This window comes from Puma concolor, chromosome A1, assembly GCF_028749965.1.
Source record: "Puma concolor isolate L17-30 chromosome A1, mPumCon1.1.hap2, whole genome shotgun sequence".
NCBI lineage: Eukaryota > Metazoa > Chordata > Mammalia > Carnivora > Felidae > Puma > Puma concolor.
The window spans coordinates 8,111,848-8,131,458 of NC_141667.1; the positions used below are offsets into that span (position 1 = coordinate 8,111,848).

Consider the following 19,611-nt stretch of genomic DNA (forward strand, 5'->3'; position numbering starts at 1 on the left):
ACGGTTTAGAACAAAGCCTCACAAATAAGCATTAAAATGTCTAATTACTGCCTTATTTTAAATAAGATGCAAAGATTCCACATCAAAACGGGTTAGGCATCTATAATCCAGGTGCAGTAATACGATTTTCAAGTAACAAGAGACCAAAGTCAGGTTCCACTAAAAAAAAATAAGTATGATAATGAAAAGATTTTTTAAAAAGACCCAAAAAGAACAAAAGATAAAATAATCATTTCAATGCACCAATATGAAATAAAGCAAACTCCAATCACTGAAAACAGAGAAATGAATGATCTATCCTCCTCTTGAGTTTTACCCTTTAAAATACATTCTTGGGGCGCCTGGGTGACTCAGTCGGTTGAGCGTCCAACTCTTGCTTTTGGCTCAGGTTGTGATCTCACGGTTCATGAGTGTGTCGGGTTCTGCACTGAGCATGGTGTCTGCTCGGGATTCTCTCTCTCCCTCTCTCTCTCCGCCCCTCCTCCCATGTGTGCACTCTCTCTCAAAGTAAATACACTTTAAGAAAATAAAATACATCCTCAGGAAGATCTCAAGTTCTGGAGACTGAAACTGATTTCATTTTGAAATCGATTGAGGGGGAAGGACACATCAAGAGCACAACCCCAAGGTTAGGACCTGGGCTCCGCACCTTGCCAACGGTACGATCCTTTGCCTCTCTGAATCTCAGTTCGCTCATCTGACTCACGGGGATTAGAGTCACCACGCGGATAAAACTAGGGGACCCACTTAGAACATTGCCCAGCACAACAGGGCCCGTTGCCGTTATTATTTATCCACAGTTGGCTAGATGCTGAACCCTACAGGGAGCAAGGCTGCCCTGAAGCAGCTCGGTGTAGTAGAGAAGACAAGGCCAGAAACACAGGAATCATAAGAAACAGAAGACAGTAAGAGGGAGGACACCGGATTCTGGTCATTCGAAGATGTTCTTATTCATGGCTGCAGGAATCAGTAAGCCATTCAAAGCGCCCACTGGATTCCATTCCCAAGGCTGCAGTAGGAAACCACCACAAACTCAGAGGGTTAAAACAACACATGCTCATTATCAAACAGGTCTGGAGGTCAGCTATCTGAAATGGGTTGGAAGCACTGGGTTCCTTCTGGAGGCTCTATGGTAGGTTTGCTTGCCTTTTCCAGCTTCTAGAGGCCACCTGCATTCCTGGGCCAGTGGCCCCACGTCACCCCAACCTCTGCTTCTATCAGGATACCTCCTTCTGACTCTCCTGCCTCCCCCCTTTATTTTTAAATCTGTTTATTTATTTTGAGAGAGCAAGCTTGGGTAGGAGAGGGGCAGGGAGAAGGGGAGAAAGAATCCCAAGCAGGCTCCACACCGTCAGCACACAGCCCAAGACAGGGCTCGAACTCACAACCATGAGTCCACCACCTGAGGTGAAATCAAGAATCAGGCGCTCAACCTAATGAGCCACCCAGGCACCCCTCCCTTTTCTTTATAGGGACCCTGTGATGACAGTGGGTGCATCCAGACAAGCCAGCAGAATCTCCCCATCTCAAAGTCCTAACTTCACCCCATCTGCAGATTCTCTCATGTAACATATTCACCGGTTCCAGGGATTAGGACATGGACGTATTTGGGGGGTCTGCCTACCACACTCATGAAATGTGGTGATCTGTTACAACTTTGTGAGGTACAGGTGTGAACACAGGACACACGAAAAGCTGGCCCACTGCAGTGAGTCACTGCTCCAGGGCAACCGACCAATCACCAATATCTCACGCACAGTAGAGCTTTGTTCCGGACACCTGAGGTCCCCTAAAGTGAGCTTTGTTTTGTTTTTTACTTTAGAGACAGAGCACACATACCCACAAGCAGAAGGGGGGAGGGGGGGAGAGAGAGCACGAGAGAGAGCGAGAGTGCATCTCAAACAGGCAAGCTTAGCGAGGAACACAACCCAGGGCTCAGTCCCACTGCCATGTGATCATGACCTGAGCCAAAATCAAGAGTGGGACCCTCCACTGACTGAGCCACCCAGGCACTTCTAAAGTGACTTTTAAATCTGGTTACACAGTGGAAAACCAACTCAGAAACAAGAACAACAAAAGTCTGCTGCTGGTGCTGGAGGTAAGATAAAAGGTAAAGTTTAGGTAGGTGACGGTGTTTGATGGAAAGCAAAGGTTTTAAATACATTTTGTTATACTTATCAGCATCGTATGGAGGAATTTACATGCTATAGCAATAGTCATGCATTTGACTGTTTTTTAAAAAGTCAAAGCACCATCTCCCATGCCTCTGTAAAATTATCCTGTGGGCATTCCAATTATACAGTACAGTGGTTAAAAGGATTTGAGTCATCAAGTTCTGGAGTCACAGAAGTTAACTAGTGTGAAACATTAGATAAGTTTTTGCCAAGGCTCAGATTCTTCGCTTGTAAAATTCAGAAATAATACTATCCTCACAGGATTATTGGAACACTTAAAAAAATAATACAGATAAAGCATTTAGTGCTCTAAACGAGACAATAAGTGATAACTGTTGGCTACTATTGTCAGTCTCAATACTATGCTTGGGAAGAGATCCATAGTTTTTAACAGTTTTATTGAGATGTAACTCATATGCCACACAATGTGCCCATTTAACGTATATGGTCCTAAGGTTTTCAGTATATTCATAGATAGATGTCACCATCACCACAGTCAATTTTAAAAACATTCTCATTACCCTTAAGCTTTACCTATCACCCCCCACCTTTCCTTTCACACCTTAGCCCTAAGCAACCACTGACTGACTTTCTATCCCTAGAGTTCCTATTCTGGACTTTCACAGAAGTGGACTCATACAGTATGTGGTCTTTTAGGAATGGCTTCCTTCACTTGGCATAATGTTTCCAAGATCCGAGCATCAGTACACTTGATCCTTCAACAACACGGGTTTGAGCTACGCAAATCCACTTACAGGTGGATTTTTTTTCATAGAGTACTGCAAATTCATTTTCTTTTATGATTTTAATAACACCTCGCCTCTAGGTTATTTTATCATAAGAACACGGCATATAACATACAAACAAAAACGCTGACTTCTGACCAATAGGCTGTTAGTAAAATTTGGGCGGGGGGGAGGGGGCTGGGCTGGAGTCGAAAGTTATAGGTGGATTTTGACTGCATAGGTCTGACTGCACAGGTGTAGACAGCACCAGCACCCCGAACGCCCACGTTATTCAAAGGTCACCTGTACTTTTTTTTGTGGCCGAATCTAAGCCTGTAAAGGATTAGCTCATGATCAGTGTTCTCAAGAAAAGGCGGCAGAAGCTATTTAGAGGACAGAGTAATTAGGAAGATAGAATGGCCAGGGAAGATCGCCAAGGCAGCACAAAGCGGGGCTTTGGAGTGGGACCCTTAGCGCTACACAATCTTGCTTCTTACTAGCTGTCTGACGTTGGCCAAGTTACTGGACGATGTGCACAATGAGGATTTCTTCAACGAACACTTACACGGAACTTGCTTGCTAAGGGCCCGGCACTGCTCCCCCCGAATCCTTTCAGGAGCCGTGCAAGGCAGACAGTACGGTTCCCATTGGTATTTTTGCAAGCAAGGTAACCGAGGCACAAAGAGGCTACTGCCCACCGAGACCCAGCTGGCAAGGGGCCACGCGGATCCCCACCCACACGGGGGCACTCCGGTCAACTCAGAAGATCGTGCTGCACACGCCGGGAGTCACTCGCCCTAAGGCGCTCAGAACAGCTCCGGGCAGCTAGACGCGGGTACCAGCGCGCGCACTGCGGCCCGCGCCCCGCACGCCAGACTCCGAGCCAGGGCTGCGGCCGGCGACTCCCACTCCCGCCCGGCCAGGAGCCCAACGTGAAGCCCGGCCCCGCCACCCCGGCAACCCGCCGCGCCCGCCGGCTCACCGCCTCCTCCCTCCATCGCGAGATTTCCTGCGGCCGGAGGCGGGGCTGGGAGGATGGAAATCCGGAAGTGGGTTCTACCATCTCCTCCGAGCCGGGGAGGGGGGCACGGAGGGAGAAACTAACGGCGTGACGAAACGAGTTCCTCGTTGGGGCCCCCTGCCCAGAAACTCTCGAGCGTGAAGCTTTAGCAGATGAGCTCGATCTGCTCTCGGCTGGAGGGTTTTAAGTTCCCGTCCGCGTCTTCGAGCTTCCTCTCCCCGACAGGGTCCTGGACGATAGAAGTTCCCTGAGGCCCCTGATTCCAGAAGCTACGGTGTGGCGTTAAACTAGTCTCGCGTGAAAAATAAGTCTCGCGCGCCCGGACTGCGCACGCGCGCGCTGTGGCGCCCTCCCGCGACCGGAAGGCGTGCTCTCGGTTCCGGAGCGGACTCCGCAGGTCTGGGGAAAGTAACCAGTGCTGCCGCACCATGGCGTCCGTCGGGACCCTCGCCTTCGATGAATATGGGCGCCCTTTCCTCATCATCAAGGATCAGGATCGCAAGTCTCGTCTTATGGGACTTGAGGCCCTCAAGGTAACGGGACGGACGCTGGCGGTGGGATGAGAGGGGAGGCGGCCGAAGCCCGCGGCTCTGCGCCTGCGCAAGCATGGGAGCGGTTCAGCCATGTGCTCCCCGGAAAGGTCGGGGATCCCCTCTCGTCTTCGGCCCTGCACCCCGCTCCTTTAGCTCGGGAGAGGCCGATGTAGAAGCCTTTAATCCCGGTTTGGAAGTTGGGGTGGAGCCCCTAGCGCCCTTCAGCGTTGGGTGGGGCGGGTTCAAGTCCTAGGCTCTTAGCCCGCGTCTCCGATCGCTTCTCCAGCCTGTGGTCGTTCCTTACGGTGTTTCCATCGGGAAAGGCAGAGGTCATTCTCAGGTCACCCGGCTGCGAGAGAAACAATAGCCCATGAGGATGCCGTTCGTTTTCCGGTCACTCCTTAAAGACTTGGTCGCCTGTAGAGTAATTTCTTGCGATGCGTGGCGTAATACTGGACGCGGTGTCGTGAAAATTAAAAACGTGTGCTTTTAACGCAGAAACTTACCACCGCGAGAGTGGAAAGTGGACACCAGTGACCGTAACACAAGGCAGCGTGTGACTGGAATCACCAGTTACGGATGCAGCTAAAAGTTGGAGGGTGTCCTAGAGACGTTTAGTGGAGACTGGCTTCTGATCGGGGATGGCGTCACTGCTTTGAATGCGAGAGAGAGCGCGCTAGCGCCTGGGGGAGAAGGGACAGCAAAAGCCAAAAGCTGGGCAGAACGCATGGCACGTTGTAGGGCAGAAGAGCAATCTGGTTTGGAAGGAGCACAGTCTAGTCTCAGTGAACGGTAGGGCCCCAAAGGTGGAAGCCCTCGAATGCCCCACAGTCAAGATGTTATCCCTGGAAGGAGGGAGCCCTTGAGGGGGTTTTGAGCAGAGCCACGGTTGAGGTAGAAGCGTGCTTCAGAAAGTAGGGTCTGGTGGACCAAAGGGGCCAAGAAAGACCAGAGGCGTTAAACCGCCAGGAGTCCAGGTGAGCACAAGCCTGTTTAAACAGACGAAGAAACAAACCGTAGAGTTCCCTCGCTGTTTGCCTTAGGACAAGCTGCACAGCCTCTCTGCACCTCCTTTCTCGGCGGGGGCAGCACGCCTCTGTGGAGCTGGGGATGAGGATCGAACGGGGCAACTTAAGCAGGGGCCACACGGTGCTCGATCTGTGGTGGATACTCGAGCGCTTGTATCACATACTCCGTTTCATCGTTCGTTTAAAGGAACCAGCAGAGAACGTACCCTCCAATACCTCGTGTGTAACAGCACGACAAAAGCTACGTGTTGTGCGTGAGCTGTCACGCTGGCTAGTTAATGGTCACTCGTACTCTGCATCACACCATCCTCACGCTCGGAGGTAGGTATTGGGGTGACAGCTGCAAGCGTGGCCCCGGAGCGGGTAAGGTGACAGAGCTAATCCAGAAGGGGGGCATGATTCAAGCCCACCCCTGGCTGACTCCAAAGCCAGAGTTCGGAGCATCGGCAGGGTTAGCATTCGGGGCCAGGTCATTCTTTTTGTTGTGGGGGCCTGTCCTCTGTCGGACACGGAGCAGCAGACGGGCCTCTACCCACTTTGTGCTGTTAGCGGCCCCCACCCCATTTGTTAGAACCAGCAATGTCTGCAGGCATTGCCAGGGGGCTCCTGAGGGACAGAATCCTCCCTGGTTAAGAGCGGCTTACCTGTGATTACCTTCCTCTAAAAAATCCATTACACTGACAGATCGGGCAAAGTGTATTTTCGTGGTTACCAGCATTTTCACCGATCCGTGAACTCTGTGTCTTGTCTCAGCTGCCAGATGCAGGGACTAGGGAGGGCTCCGCGGATCATGGGCATTTGAACTGCGTTCAGTGTCGGTCAGCGTTTTGATGACTGGAGGGCCTTCGGTGCATTAGCGCTTCAAGGATCAGAGGGCATATGTGGGGGGGACACATGGACGGCCATCGTCACTGGAAGGGAACTAGGTCTCAGATTGTGGGGGGCATTGAAGAAAAACTGAAGCTTTCAGACTCCATGTTGAGGCACTAGGGAGTCATTGGAGGTTTGGGGACCGGCAGATGACACGGTTGAAGAAAATGGGTGAGTTAGCTGGGCGTCAGATGGACCTAAAGGACAGACGGTGAGATCAGAGACCCCGGATTTCTGTAGGGTGCTGTGGAGCCAGGCCAGGCTGGTGACAGCAAGACTAGGAACGAAGGAAACAGCATCTGCAGAAAAAACACACTGCTGATCGTGTGTGCAAGCAGGAAAGGATGCTTGCAGGTTTCCGTTGAGTTAGCTGTCGATGCCCTGGGCAGATGGCAAGGGTGACTTTTCACCTATGGGCTGTGTATTGACTCAGCCGTCAATTTCTGGGTGTGTTTCTGCAGTAAGTCTAGTATGCCGGTTCAAGGGGCTGTACGTGTACATCTGGACTCTTGACATGAGGCTAGCATTGCAGGACGGTCTTGCAAGGCCTGTCCCTGTCCCGTCAGACCGCACCTGCTGTGAAGTAGGGCAGATAAGAGAACCTGCCTCGTAGGTGTGCTGGGAGTTAAAGCTCTAGGCTCTCGTTCTTTTGTGTAAGAATTACCTACTAAAGCTGGTGGTTGTTATCACGCCAAGGTTTAGACTTGGGTGTTGCCTCTTAAATGTAGAAGCTTCTGGAGAACAGAAACTGTTCTGTATGATTGGATTTTATAATCATCAAGCGTATGCTTCTAACTATTAAAAATTGGGGGGCCTGGGTGGGTGGCTCAGTCGGTTAAACATCTGACTCTTGACTCCAGCTCAGGTCACGATCTCATGGTTCATGAGTTCAAGCCCCATGTCGGGAGGTGCCTGCGTGGGATGCTCTCGCTGTCTCTCTGCTCTCTCCCTCTTGTGCTCACTCTCTTTCTCTCTCAAAATAAATAAAAATAAACTTTAAAGAAAACCACTGAATTGTTAAAGTTATTTGTAACTTGAACCTTTTCTGTGTCTTTCATTTAGTCTCATATCATGGCAGCAAAAGCTGTAGCAAACACAATGAGAACATCACTTGGACCAAATGGTAAGAGACTACCATTCTATGTTAATGCATGTTATGTCTAAATCGTGGAGAGTTGATGGAACCCTTTTATAGAAATTTGGGACGTGGAGCAGGGGGCGTCCTAGGCCTCCGGCACTAACGCACTTGTTTTGTGTATTTCAGGCTTTAAACACGTTTATACGTGCACGTACAATTTTAGGTCAGAGGTTTCTTTCTTCTTTTAACATTTTATTAGCATTTTCCACATCAGGGCTGTCATTTTTTGTAATTAATACATTTAGTGATGCTCCACCCCCATTTCTCTAGTTTTAGCCCTTTAGGTGGTTTTGTACTCACCAGTGCAAAAATGTCTGCACACAGATACTCTCTTACGTATGCTGAATTTTTCTGATAAATTCTGTAAATAGGCATTGGGTCAAGAGGTCTAGCTTTTTTTTGGTTTTGGTGCAGATTGCATTTTTGTTTGGTTTTGTTTTGGGAGGGCTTTTTTTGGTTTTTTGTTGTTTTTTGCATAATGTCATTCTAAACGTTGCTGTCTTCCTAGGACTTGATAAAATGATGGTGGACAAAGATGGCGATGTGACAGTGACTAACGATGGTGCTACCATTTTAAGCATGATGGACGTCGATCACCAGATTGCCAAGCTGATGGTTGAACTGTCCAAATCACAGGATGATGAAATTGGAGATGGGACCACGGGAGTGGTTGGTAAGAAAGCAAATTATCCTTACTTGTTTGAGAGGCATTCCTTAAAGTCACGCACACCTGCCAAGAGTGTTTGCTCTGAATCAGATCATGAGAAGACTGTTGCACAAATCCAAGTTGAAGGACATGCCGAAATACAAGCAGCCTAGACTCTTCAGAAGTCCTTGTCCTGGAACAACAGGACAGTTCTTCAGGGGAGAGTTAAGCGGCTCTTCTAGATCAGGAGAGCCAAAGAGAAATGACACGCGGCTGTAATGCAGAACACTTGATGGGATGCGGGCTTTTTCTTTATTTAAACTGGGGGGGGGGGGGGGCGGTGTTTGGGATACATGGGAGGATTTGTGGATCGTGCATCGCAGAGTAGTGCCCTGTTAAGTGTCCTGAGTGTGACAGGTATGTTAGAGTGATAGGGAGATTGCCCTCGTATCTTAGCTTACAGCTGAGACGTGTCATGATTTCTGCACCTCTCACATAGTTGAAGGGAATAGGTGTGGGTTCGTAGAGAAAACAAATGTGGCAAAATAGTGTTAATCAGTAAACGATTCATTTGAATGTTCTTACGTTTTCTCTGAAGTTCTGATATACTTAGAGATGGGGAAGATGGAAGAGAGAAATAGCTTTAACGTTACTTTTTCTGCAGATGAGGTTTGAATTCATTTATTCAGCAAGTATTTGTTGGGAACCAAGCACTGTTATGGATGTGCTTGGAGTATAGCAGTATTGAAACAAATATCATCATCTTTGTGGCCCTAAAATAACGGGAGGAAGGAAGGTGGTGGGGAGGATAAACCATAAGCATATCATATATAAATTCTCTTATCACCAGCACAAATTTTACTGACTAGAAATCCCTCGCCTGGCCGGCTCAGTTGGTAGAACATGCAGTTCTTGACCTCAGGGTTATAAGTTCAAGCCCGCATTAGGTGTAGAGATTACTTTAAAAAATCTTGAAATCCTTGGCTCGGGAAACACGAGATTTTTGCCCTTAGACGTTCTTAGGTTACGTTCTTCACTTACGTTTTGTCCATCACTGAGAGCTGAACATCCGTTTATAAGGGGTGACCTGTTAGATCTTTGTTAGAAGCAAAACCAGAGTCTCCCTTTTAAAAAAACACTTCAGCCTCCCAGATCCTTTTGCCTTAATTTTGGACCCTTCACATTCCCAGGGTGTAGCATCTAATTGGTATCGATGGTGTAAGTGTCAGTGCTTGCCTGACGTGGTTGTGCACTGTCTTGTCTGCAGTCCTGGCCGGCGCCCTGCTGGAGGAAGCCGAGCAGTTGCTGGACCGCGGCATTCACCCGATCAGGATCGCCGACGGCTATGAACAGGCTGCCCGCATTGCTATCGAGCACCTGGACAAGATCAGCGATAGCGTCCTCGTTGACATGAAGGACACTGAGCCCCTGATCCAGACAGCAAAAACCACGCTGGGCTCCAAAGTGTACGTTTACAATACAGTTCTTCAGCGCTTCTAGAGGAAGCAAAACGTGTGTGCTTATTGCTAAAAACCTTCTTCTGTAACGATCGCACGTAGCTTCATGCGGACTCGATGAACTTCTTTCCGCTTTTGTTGTTATTTTGCTTTGCTTTGTTTCTAATGCAGGTGTAGCCACATGCATCTTGTGTTTTAGTTGGAAACTGAAGTTCCAGGCTTGGGTATTAAATCCTCTCAGTATTTGTAAGAGATCCAGGGCTTTGATTTAGCAGGATAGGCTGTGTTAGCAGTCAAGCAGAAATAAATGGTCCTGCTTGGGGAATGTTAGCCTTCAAAACACCTTCTACCATTTCTTTGCTAGGAAGCCATTTAGGAGGAGAGGCTCTACTTTTCATTATTGACCAAGCAAGTTACTGGTCCAGAATCTTAATTTAGTGAGAAGGGGCAGTCTTGAAAGTGACTTACATGGGGTGTTTTCCACTCTTGCATAATGCCTGCTATTTACCAGGCCTGCTGCCACATCTTAAGGGCACAGAGACACAGTCCCTGTCCTCTGGAGACCCAAAGTAGCCTCGGCCAAAAGACACACTTATTTGAACAATAATGGAGACCTGTGGGCTCTTGGCACGATGTAGCATAAAAATTCTAGTATGAGGAGCTTTATTACTGGTTTTTCGAATCAAGATCAGGGTGAGAAACATTTTAAACTTTAATTTGTGTGGTGGTTTTAGCAAAAAGGCATGGCCTTGACTCAGAGGTCAGGGGAAGTGCAACAAAATTGTTGCCCTCTCCACCCCTAGGGAAAAGCCTCTGCCACCATGCTGTGCTAGAATGTGCTGGGTGCCAGGTGCCCTCTTACACGGGTGCTGAGACCAGCTGCTGGGCAAGGGGGCCACCAGGATGGTCTCTGTCACTGCGCACTATTGTTCTCCTGAAAGGAAAGTGTCCTAGTTGAAATGCACAAATCTTATCAATGCTTTGTAAGTTGATCTTGTTATGTTTGTAAGTCTTTGTAAAATCCACGTATCTATAGGTCTTTACTACAGAAAACGTTCAAAACAACTGACAGCAGCCAAACATAGTGTGAGGCAAGTTATAAATCACTTAGGATACTAACATTTACAGTTTTCCCGTTATTTTTTCTCTAAGATGAGTTGAGATTTCATGCACTGTTTCAAGTATTAAATTTCCCTTGCAGTTTTTCCAGAACCAAAAATAAATTTATTGAGCAATTTATTCAGATGTTTCAAAGCTTTCAAAAAAGATCCCCACCCGACCGCGCTCCCGCCTGGAACTGATGTTGGTGGAAATTCCTGCAAGGGAAGCAGCCATGTGGAGTCCTCTGGCTTCTTACTGAATGCTGCACCCCATTTACACAAGATGTCGCTTTCTCCCGTCCCAGTTTATTGGCTCTCTTTGGGTTCTGTGGATCCCAGCTTGAGAACCCCTGCCCCAAACTTGAAAGTGCAGGTTCTAGTGGCACAGCTGTCTACAGAGTCTGAACGTCCTTCGTTTTATAAGACGTATCTGAGTTGCCACATTACGTTCTGGGTCCTGCTGTGGCTGCAGTGGAGTGAAAGGTTGCTCTTTGTTTTCATCAGGGTTAACAGCTGTCACCGGCAGATGGCTGAGATCGCTGTGAACGCTGTCCTCACCGTAGCAGACATGCAGCGCAGAGACGTGGACTTCGAGCTCATCAAAGTGGAAGGCAAAGTGGGCGGGAGGCTGGAGGACACGAAACTTATCAAGGGCGTGATCGTGGACAAGGATTTCAGTCACCCACAGATGCCAAAAGTGAGTCCGTGTCCTGCACGCACGGCTTCACGCTGTTTTTCACTCCTAAATCCACGAATTGAAAGATTCTCTTTGTCCCCACAGCAAGTGGAAAATGCCAAGATTGCAATCCTCACGTGTCCTTTTGAACCGCCAAAACCAAAGACCAAGCATAAGCTGGATGTGACCTCTGTGGAAGATTATAAAGCCCTTCAGAAATACGAAAAGGAGAAGTTTGAAGAGATGATTCAGCAAGTAAGTCTTCCCATAGCTTTTCGTGAGGTAGGTCTGTAGGTGGTAATGTGGCACTCCTCTTCACCGTCTTGATTCTTCAGCGCGTGGCTGCAGATGCCGTGTTGGTGTGAGCCCCCTTTTTTCACTTTTAAGTTAGAATAGTAATCAGCATTCACGGCGAGAAGAAATCAGGTGGCACAGAAAGGCTTAAGGGGGAAGAGACCCGATTCACAAAATGGTCACGTGTCTGGGGCGCCTCAGAGAGTTGGCTCCGTGACCTTCCAGCTGTGCTTTCGATTTTACGATACTGTCCTGGACGCATCTAAGCCAAGCTCGTATGTTCAGGGTATAAACACCTCAACTCTCCTCCTCGGGCTGCTAATCGTGCACACCCTGACAGTGGTTCCTCTTTGGGCCTCTGTCCTTGGGGACTTCCAGCATCCGCACATGGGTACGTGGACGTGGGTATCGGTTGAAACGTTACTCGTGACAGGCAAGAAGTTATGTGGATGTCTGTCTTCAGGGGGGGAGTTGGGTTCGTCTGCTCCTGTGTGATCTGTGTCTCCGCCTGCCTCATACCAGGCACCGTCGTAGGGACCTGAGACACAGCAGCGACCAAAGTAGAGCCCTTGCTCTTGCGGCGCAGAGTAAGGGGATGGTGGGTAGGGGCCGTGCTAAAGACGGGGCCTCTCAGGCAGAGACCCACCTACCTGGGGGAGGGGCACTTACCCAGCTGGGGTAAGCTGGGGCGGACAGCGGGTGCAGAGGCCCTGAGGCAGGAGCAGGGTTGGCATGCTGACAGGTCGGAGGGGCTGAAGACCCGTCACCTGGGCTACAAGGCTGCCGTGGAAATGCCAGGCAGGGTGCCCGGGGCGACAAGGTGGCAGGACCTAAGAGGCCGAGGGAATCGGATAGGTGTGTTGGTGGATATGCAGGTTGCCGGGGATGATGACAGGAAGGTGATGGGCTGCATGTTTTTAAAGAACAAGAATGGCCCAAAGAGGAACGTTGTAGGTACTTGTGAGGGGCACGAGGGAGGAGAAAGAGCCGTGTGAGGACAAATGCTGAGGCAGGCTGGTTTCCAGGGGACAACCAGGGTTGGCCCCCGGGGAGAACGTGGCAGAAGCGAGGAATGTGCAGGAACGAGTCGGCTGTTAACAGACAGAGGGTCACGGAAGAAGGAGAAGCAGAGAGCCGGGCTCAAACTCACGAAGTGTGAGATCATGACCTGAGCCGAAATAGAGTTTGATGCTTAACTGAGTGAGCACCCAGGTGCCCCTGAAGTACTGATTCTTAAAGCATATCAAGAACTGAAGTGAGTCCCTTTGATACTTGCTCATTATTTGGGATCTGGGCCTGACAGAAGGTAGACACTTCTGTGCTTCCTTCCTTCTCTTTTCTCTGCTTTATTTTAACGCTCCCACCTTGCACGCCCCTCTGTGCGCCTCATCTTTTTCCCCGAGCACAAGGAATACTTACTAACGTGATGGGCATTTTTCTCCCCCGCAGATAAAAGAAACTGGCGCTAACCTAGCCATTTGCCAATGGGGCTTTGACGACGAAGCCAATCATTTACTTCTTCAGAATAACTTGCCTGCGGTGCGTTGGGTAGGAGGACCGGAAATAGAGGTAGGCGGCTCATGGGAAGAGACTTCCGAACACAGGGCTCAGGCTCGATGCCTGTGCGTGCTGGGGGCCTGCTTGGGGAGCAGTTGCCGTGAATAACCACAGTGTCAAGGCTCCACAGACAGAGGGCCAGTGGGGAGAGAGGAGACTGCTGCGATCTTTCTCTATTTCAGCCACAGTGCTGTGAGTTTCTGGTGTTCCGTGGGATTTAGAAATGCTTTCCGTGTGTCGTCCCACTTGGCTCTCTGAGGCAGGGACACCTGCTTACCCACTGGTGTGTCAGCCACACGCTGACCGCCGTCCCACACGTGGTCCGTGCCCCGGGGCAGGCTCGGCCTCCGGTCCTCACCACAGCCAGGGTGCGATCCGGTCAGGACACGGTGATACGGAGGGTGGTGGCATCACCCCGAGACACCGGCTCCTCAGAAACCCACTCGTTTCATAGGCCTTCTTGGGTTGACCTTGAGATTTGAGGCTAGAGTGGATTGCAGTTCGGGCACAAGGTAGCCCTGGGTGGAGTTTGGGTCCTCTGCGGTCTGATCGTGAGAGCCCAGTGCTCACCAGCGCCTTCCTCCCCCCGACCCACCCCGCCTAGTTGATCGCCATCGCGACAGGAGGGCGGATCGTGCCGCGGTTCTCAGAGCTGACCCCTGAGAAACTGGGCTTCTCCGGGCTCGTGAAGGAGATCTCCTTCGGGACGACTAAGGACAAGATGCTGGTCATCGAGCAGTGTAAGAACTCCAGGGCTGTGACCATTTTCATCAGAGGAGGAAATAAGATGGTGAGAATCCTAGTGACTTGCCCTGCATTGTTTTCTGCCCTTGGTGTAGGGTTTGGTTTTGCCCAGAACGTGTTTGAGTGAGATACTGGTGCCATTTCTCAAAAAACGATCATTTTTCTCAAAGAAACCGTGGCTTACCGAGGTGTAAAATCAACGAAGACCACATTCGATGCTACCTGTTAGTGCTACGCAGGCCTTTTTTGCGTCGCTCGGGTGGAAGTATGGGCCCGGGTGCATCCACGCTGCTAATCTCCCTCCCGCGAGAGGGGGTCTGTACCGCATCGACCTCAGTGAGACGGGCCTCAGGTGTCTCTTGGTCAGTTTTGGCTCGTCTGACCACGTCTCGTGGTCACGTGTCCCGAAATGAGTCACTGGCTGCCTCCGCCTGGTGTTCACGTAACCACGTGGCAGAGAAAAGGGGGAGAACGGCAGAAATACCTGGTAATGAACATTCTGGCGCGTGCTCTCCATTTGTTCCTAAGCAAGGTGGCTTTGATGCCGGTACCTGGCAAACAGAGGTTCAACCAGGCGCCGCGGATTTGACTCTAAAACACTAGATTGTGCTAATGTTAACTTCTGCGGGACTGTCTTCCCTAGATCATTGAGGAAGCAAAGAGATCCCTTCACGATGCTCTGTGTGTCATCCGGAACCTCATCCGGGACAATCGTGTCGTGTATGGCGGAGGCGCCGCCGAAATCGCGTGTGCTTTGGCCGTCAGCCAGGAGGCGGACCAGGTAAAACCCGTGCGGGGCCTCCAGGCCTAAGGCGTAAGGCAGTGGGACTGAACAAACTGGGGGAAACAAAGTGTCGTCGCCGTGGGTGAGCAGCGCCTGGTCCTCGCCCTGGTACTGAGGTGCGGCCTCCCGAAAACTAGCATTGCTCAGCCTTTTCAACCTTTCCAGCCTTGACAGTAACCGCTCTCCAGTCTTCAGTGTTCTCATTTGAAGTTCCAAATAAATTGAATATCATGACTGTCATAACTAAAAGTAGAGCTGATTTGTCTTCAGACTCCTCTCACGTGTCTGTCTTCTCCGTCCTTACTCTGTCGTGACATTTTAATATTCTGGTAGCTTAACAGTAATCAAGACGGCCTATTCTTAGAATTCTTCGTGAGTTAGGTTTCCAAAGTATGCGATTTAATTTACCCTTGCAAATTGCCTGCTTTTTGTCTTGTTTTTTGCTAATAAGCGCACTTACTTGTACCCTCCCAGTGCCCGACCTTGGAGCAGTACGCCATGCGGGCGTTCGCGGATGCCCTGGAGGTCATCCCCATGGCCCTCGCCGAAAACAGTGGCATGAATCCCATCCAGACCATGACCGAAGTCCGAGCCAGACAAGTGAAGGAGACGAACCCCGCTCTTGGGATTGACTGTTTGCACAAGGGAACAAACGGTGAGAGCCAGTCGCAACCCGGTGGGGCCGTGTCTGGGTCAAGACCGGGTGATCTCCTGCTGGCCGCACAGTGTGCGGTGCCTTCCGTGAGCTTCGATACTTCCGCACTTCAGATATTCGGGTCCTAAGTTGTAGAATGTTTCGGTTTGATTACCTGAGGATTTGGTCAGACTGCTGGTCCTGTAACGCGGCACTCCTTAATAACGGTAAGCTGTAGCACGCTGGCTTACACCAAAGGCGACTTCCGTTTCAGTCTCTGGTTTTACAAAGTCCTCCTTCTCTTGCTCTTTAACACCGATGTCTGTCAGGTAGGTTCTGGATGTCCTGGGAAGCAGCCCTGCAGGTGACTTGGTGCCCTCTGCTTATTTTGTGCTTTCGTCCAGGACTTAGGGGTGTTTTCAGATGTGACGTACTGGGACCGTAGCCATGTGTGTAGTTTAGAGGGTGATTTCACTTAAGGTTGTTGGAACAGTGGTGCCAGTGATTTCTCACTAATGGGCCAGGCCGACATTTTTTTTTTTTTTTTTTTTAATGTTTGTCTTTGAGAGAGAGCACGCAAGCGGGAAAGGGGCAGAGAGAGAGGGAGCCACGGAATCTGAAGCAGGCTCCAGGCTCTGAGTTGTCAGTACAGAGCCCGATACGGAGTTTGAGTTCAAACCACGAGATCATGACCTAAGCTGAGTTCAGATGCTTAACCAACTGAGCCCCCCAGGCACCCCCATGTCTGCACTTTTGCAGCCACTCCCAGCCCACAGAATCAGATGATCTGTGCTTTTATGTAAAACAGCAGCTATGTCCTGGTTTTCATGTTCACAGCCAGCAGAGTTTAATAACAGCAACTCTTTGTTAGACAGATACTTACATTTTCTTTAACTTGAATGCCTGGTTCTGCTGAAATTTGTTTACATCTTTCTTGGAATTATTTTATGTTTCATATACAGTCTGATTTTTTCACTTACATTGGGCTTTCTAAATTATGTGAGTGAATATTTTGTGGGATGAAATGTCGCTGAAAGGTTTTAGCCAGTCACCTAGCACTTTGGCTTGTCATTGAAGAGAGGTCCCCTTCACCCCCAGCTTTCTGGGACCCAGGTTCAAATTCCAGACTGTCCTCTGGAATAATGGAATCTTACTACCCCTCTGAAAATGTAGCTGGATGAGTGGTTTCTTCTGGATTTGGGTTTTGTTTTAGAAATTTTTTTTTTTTTAATTCTTTTTTTTTTTAGAGGGAGCATACATGCAAGCAGGGGAGGGGCAGAGACAGAATCCCAAGCAGGCTCCACGCTGTCAGTGCAGACCCTGACACGAGGCTCGAATTCACAAACCTCGAGATCGGGACCTGTGTGGAAATCAGGAGACACTTAACTGACTCACCCAGTCGTCCCCAGATTTATATTTTTTTAAGTTTCAGTGTCTTTGTACAAATGAGAGCAAGTTACTAATATCAAATACATATGTTTTAGGATAATTCATTTATTTGTGTTTTCCAGATATGAAGCAACAGCATGTCATAGAAACTCTGATTGGCAAAAAGCAACAGATCTCTCTTGCCACACAAATGGTTAGAATGATTTTGAAGATCGATGACATCCGTAAGCCTGGGGAATCCGAAGAATAAAGAAAAAAACGAGAGTAAATGTAGTAGTAAGGTTCACTGTTGTGATTAAATAAACGGATGTCTTGTGATGCATCTACAGTTATTTATTACTGTGTCTTTTTTCAGACACTGTAGATGCTATAATAGAAACAGATGTTTAGTTACCATGGTTCTCCTGTTGAAAGAAGTTCAGTTATGGGAATGCGGTCTCACAGGCTTTTGTATCTGTTCTATTAAAGCGGTCTCTTTAAACAACGGCTGTCTTCTCTTCAAGTTAAGAAACTGGCTGTACCAACCCAATGCTGCCCTAATGAAGGGGTTTGGTTGAGTAGATCTTTTTTTTTTTTAATTTGTAGATACTTGTAACAGCTTAAACATGGAGTTTGGTCTCAAGCTTTGAAAGAAGACCGGGCTTCGTCCTATGAAACGTATTTAAATGCCGCGTGTCTCTAAGTAGACGGGTCCTTTGATCGTGGAGACCCATCCTGAGGAGTGTGGGAAAGCGTGAGATCGGGGCGGGGGGGGGGGGGGGTCCTAAGTGCTTTGAGCTGCCAGCCACGTAGCGAGCGTGGGTTCCAGCCTCATGTCCCCTGGGTGTTTGGTTGCCCCTGTCCTGACCCTCCCCAAACGGCCGGACACCTGCTCCCCCTGCAGAAACCTGGAGGGGCCGTTAGAGCACAGCTGGGGCTTCCCCAGCGGGACAAAAGCAGCGAAGGTTCAGAGCGGGGCGTGGAACACGAGCAGTGGGCCGGGTGCGAGGAAGGGTCCCCAGGTTACCATATGTGGGTGGGCTGCTGTCACTTCATTCCCCTTCCTAAAGTAACCATGACGGACGTGACCGGGCCTCGTTCCCGCTTCTCCCACCACCCTGGACGGAGACCTTTCTTTTCCCACAGCTTCCAGGCGAGGCCCGATCCTCTGCCGGCACCTCATGGCCGGCGAGCGGTAGAGCAGGTCAGACGCCCAGCCGTCGGGCTCCCGGGTCCCCGCAGCCTCTGTGCCTTGTGCATCATTTACTTGTGTGCGTGGTTCTCTGGGTTCCATTTTTCTGGCCAGTCTTGGGATCGAGTTCACTTGTGTGCCACCAGGGGGAGCCTCCCACAACTGGTCAGAACCGGAATCTGAACCGTTCTGACTGGTGACCTTTCACTTGCCTTCTGTGCACCTGGGTGCTCGTCAGCCCTAACGTGCTGGTCGTCTTTTCTCTGGCTGCACTGGTGATTTGACTAAGCTCGCACCCGTCTCAGGAAGTTCTGGAATAGACCATCGAGTTTTGAAAGTTTAAAAACTACTCCACCCAAGCTAGCGTGGACGTCCCTCTAACGTGTGCTATGCATCGGCACCACTGTGATCTGTCATGTGCTTGTGGGTGCAGCGTCCACGTGCATCCATAGTCTAGACTCTGACACGCTTCGTGAGGACTGATTCCGGACTCCAGACAACACAGGCTTGCCTGAAGGGGTCCGTGGTCGCGTGAGGAGCTGCCAGACCACCCCTCGGCTCCAAAGTGGGCCTCGCATGTTCCCAGTGGGTCTGGGGCAGAGAAACCACGCGGCCTGCGAACAGGAAAGCCTGGAGGGGTGGTTTTGCTTCATTAGAGGGCCTCTCCGAGGTGACCCGTGACCTTTACGTTCTAGTTGCAGATCCCTCATCAAGCTATGTGTGTTCTCCCCCCGACTTTTTTTTATAACGCAAAATACTTATCTCTGCGCTGGAAGAGGATTAGGACACTGGGTAAAAGACAGTCTGTCAACTAGGATCCAGAGTCTTCGGTAGCTGAGGTCGTGAAGTCTCCACCTGACGCTTCGGTGGGCTTTTCAAACGAGCCTTCCCTCCGGGCCCACCTTCCTAATCTGACAGCCGAATGGGGACCCCAGAGAGCTGTCTCGTGAAGTGCAAGACCAGTCCCTTGTGCTTCCGCTGACCATGACCCCAAGGCCAGATTCCCACGCAGGACAGCACTCTTGTTGGTTCCCAACTCCCACACTTGCTGGACTTACTCGGTGTTCGTTAAATGGTCTGGCTTTCGATTATAATACCAACCACTCAAGTACGGATGCTTCTGGAAGGGCCGAGAGGCTGGTGTGTCACATGTGAGGATTTCGTTATCCCTTTTCCTTTCTTTTCTGTTCTTGGCGAAGCAGCTCCACTAAAGGGTCAGGAGTTTGGGGCCAGGGGCGAGCGAAGTGTGGTACTAAAGGGAGGACAGGGAACCGCAGGCATTTGAGGTGCTTCTTGGAGGCAACCTGCACAATAGAGGCCCCACCTAAAGCACCAGAGGCGAGACGGCTACTTAGAAAATGTGTTCAAGGTCGGCAAAAGCAGGGAGGCAGTAGGGAAGGTGTGTGTGAGGTATTTGTGGTGTCCCAAGTGCTGTTGTAAATGTTTAACACAGACACTGGCGGTGTTGTAATGTGTGGTCCCAGACGGGGTCCTGGACCGTCTCAAGGGGCCAAGAGGTCAACGGTATTTTTATACTAAGCTTACTTGCTTTTCCCACTGCTGACGGGAGTCATTTGCCACCACAGCAGAAGCAAGCCGCTCTCCCTGAGGGAGGGCCTTGATGAAGCACCAGCTCTCAGCCTTGAGCTCACGGCTAACGTTCTGCGACA

General features: G+C 49.9%; 2 protein-coding genes across 5 annotated transcripts in view; one reads left to right on the top strand and one right to left on the bottom strand.

The window, feature by feature from the left end:
- Positions 1-4,167, bottom strand: part of ATPSCKMT (ATP synthase c subunit lysine N-methyltransferase) — a 242,261-nt gene extending 238,094 nt beyond the window's left edge. Inside the window, exon 1 of one of the 4 annotated variants that reach the window (XR_015240458.1) lies at positions 3,882-4,160. Coding sequence is in view for 3 of the 4 variants with exons in the window: in XM_086675994.1 (XP_086532120.1) it covers positions 3,882-3,897 (16 nt within the window). In the remaining variant the exon portion in view is untranslated. Of the gene's footprint in view, positions 1-3,881 lie in introns of all 4 variants that reach the window. The other 3 variants (XM_086675994.1, XM_086675977.1, XM_086675984.1) reach the window with 3 other exon arrangements.
- Positions 4,168-4,186: 19 nt separating this feature from the next.
- On the top strand, positions 4,187-17,254 carry CCT5 (chaperonin containing TCP1 subunit 5). Its single transcript, XM_025923476.2, has 11 exons — positions 4,187-4,453; positions 7,414-7,474; positions 7,998-8,162; positions 9,403-9,601; positions 11,197-11,389; positions 11,474-11,623; positions 13,112-13,231; positions 13,824-14,009; positions 14,607-14,744; positions 15,222-15,402; positions 16,893-17,254. Exons 1-11 carry the CDS (start codon positions 4,349-4,351, stop codon positions 17,018-17,020), a joined length of 1,626 nt encoding a protein of 541 aa, XP_025779261.1. The 5' UTR covers positions 4,187-4,348; the 3' UTR covers positions 17,021-17,254.
- The last annotated feature ends 2,357 nt before the right edge of the window (positions 17,255-19,611 follow it).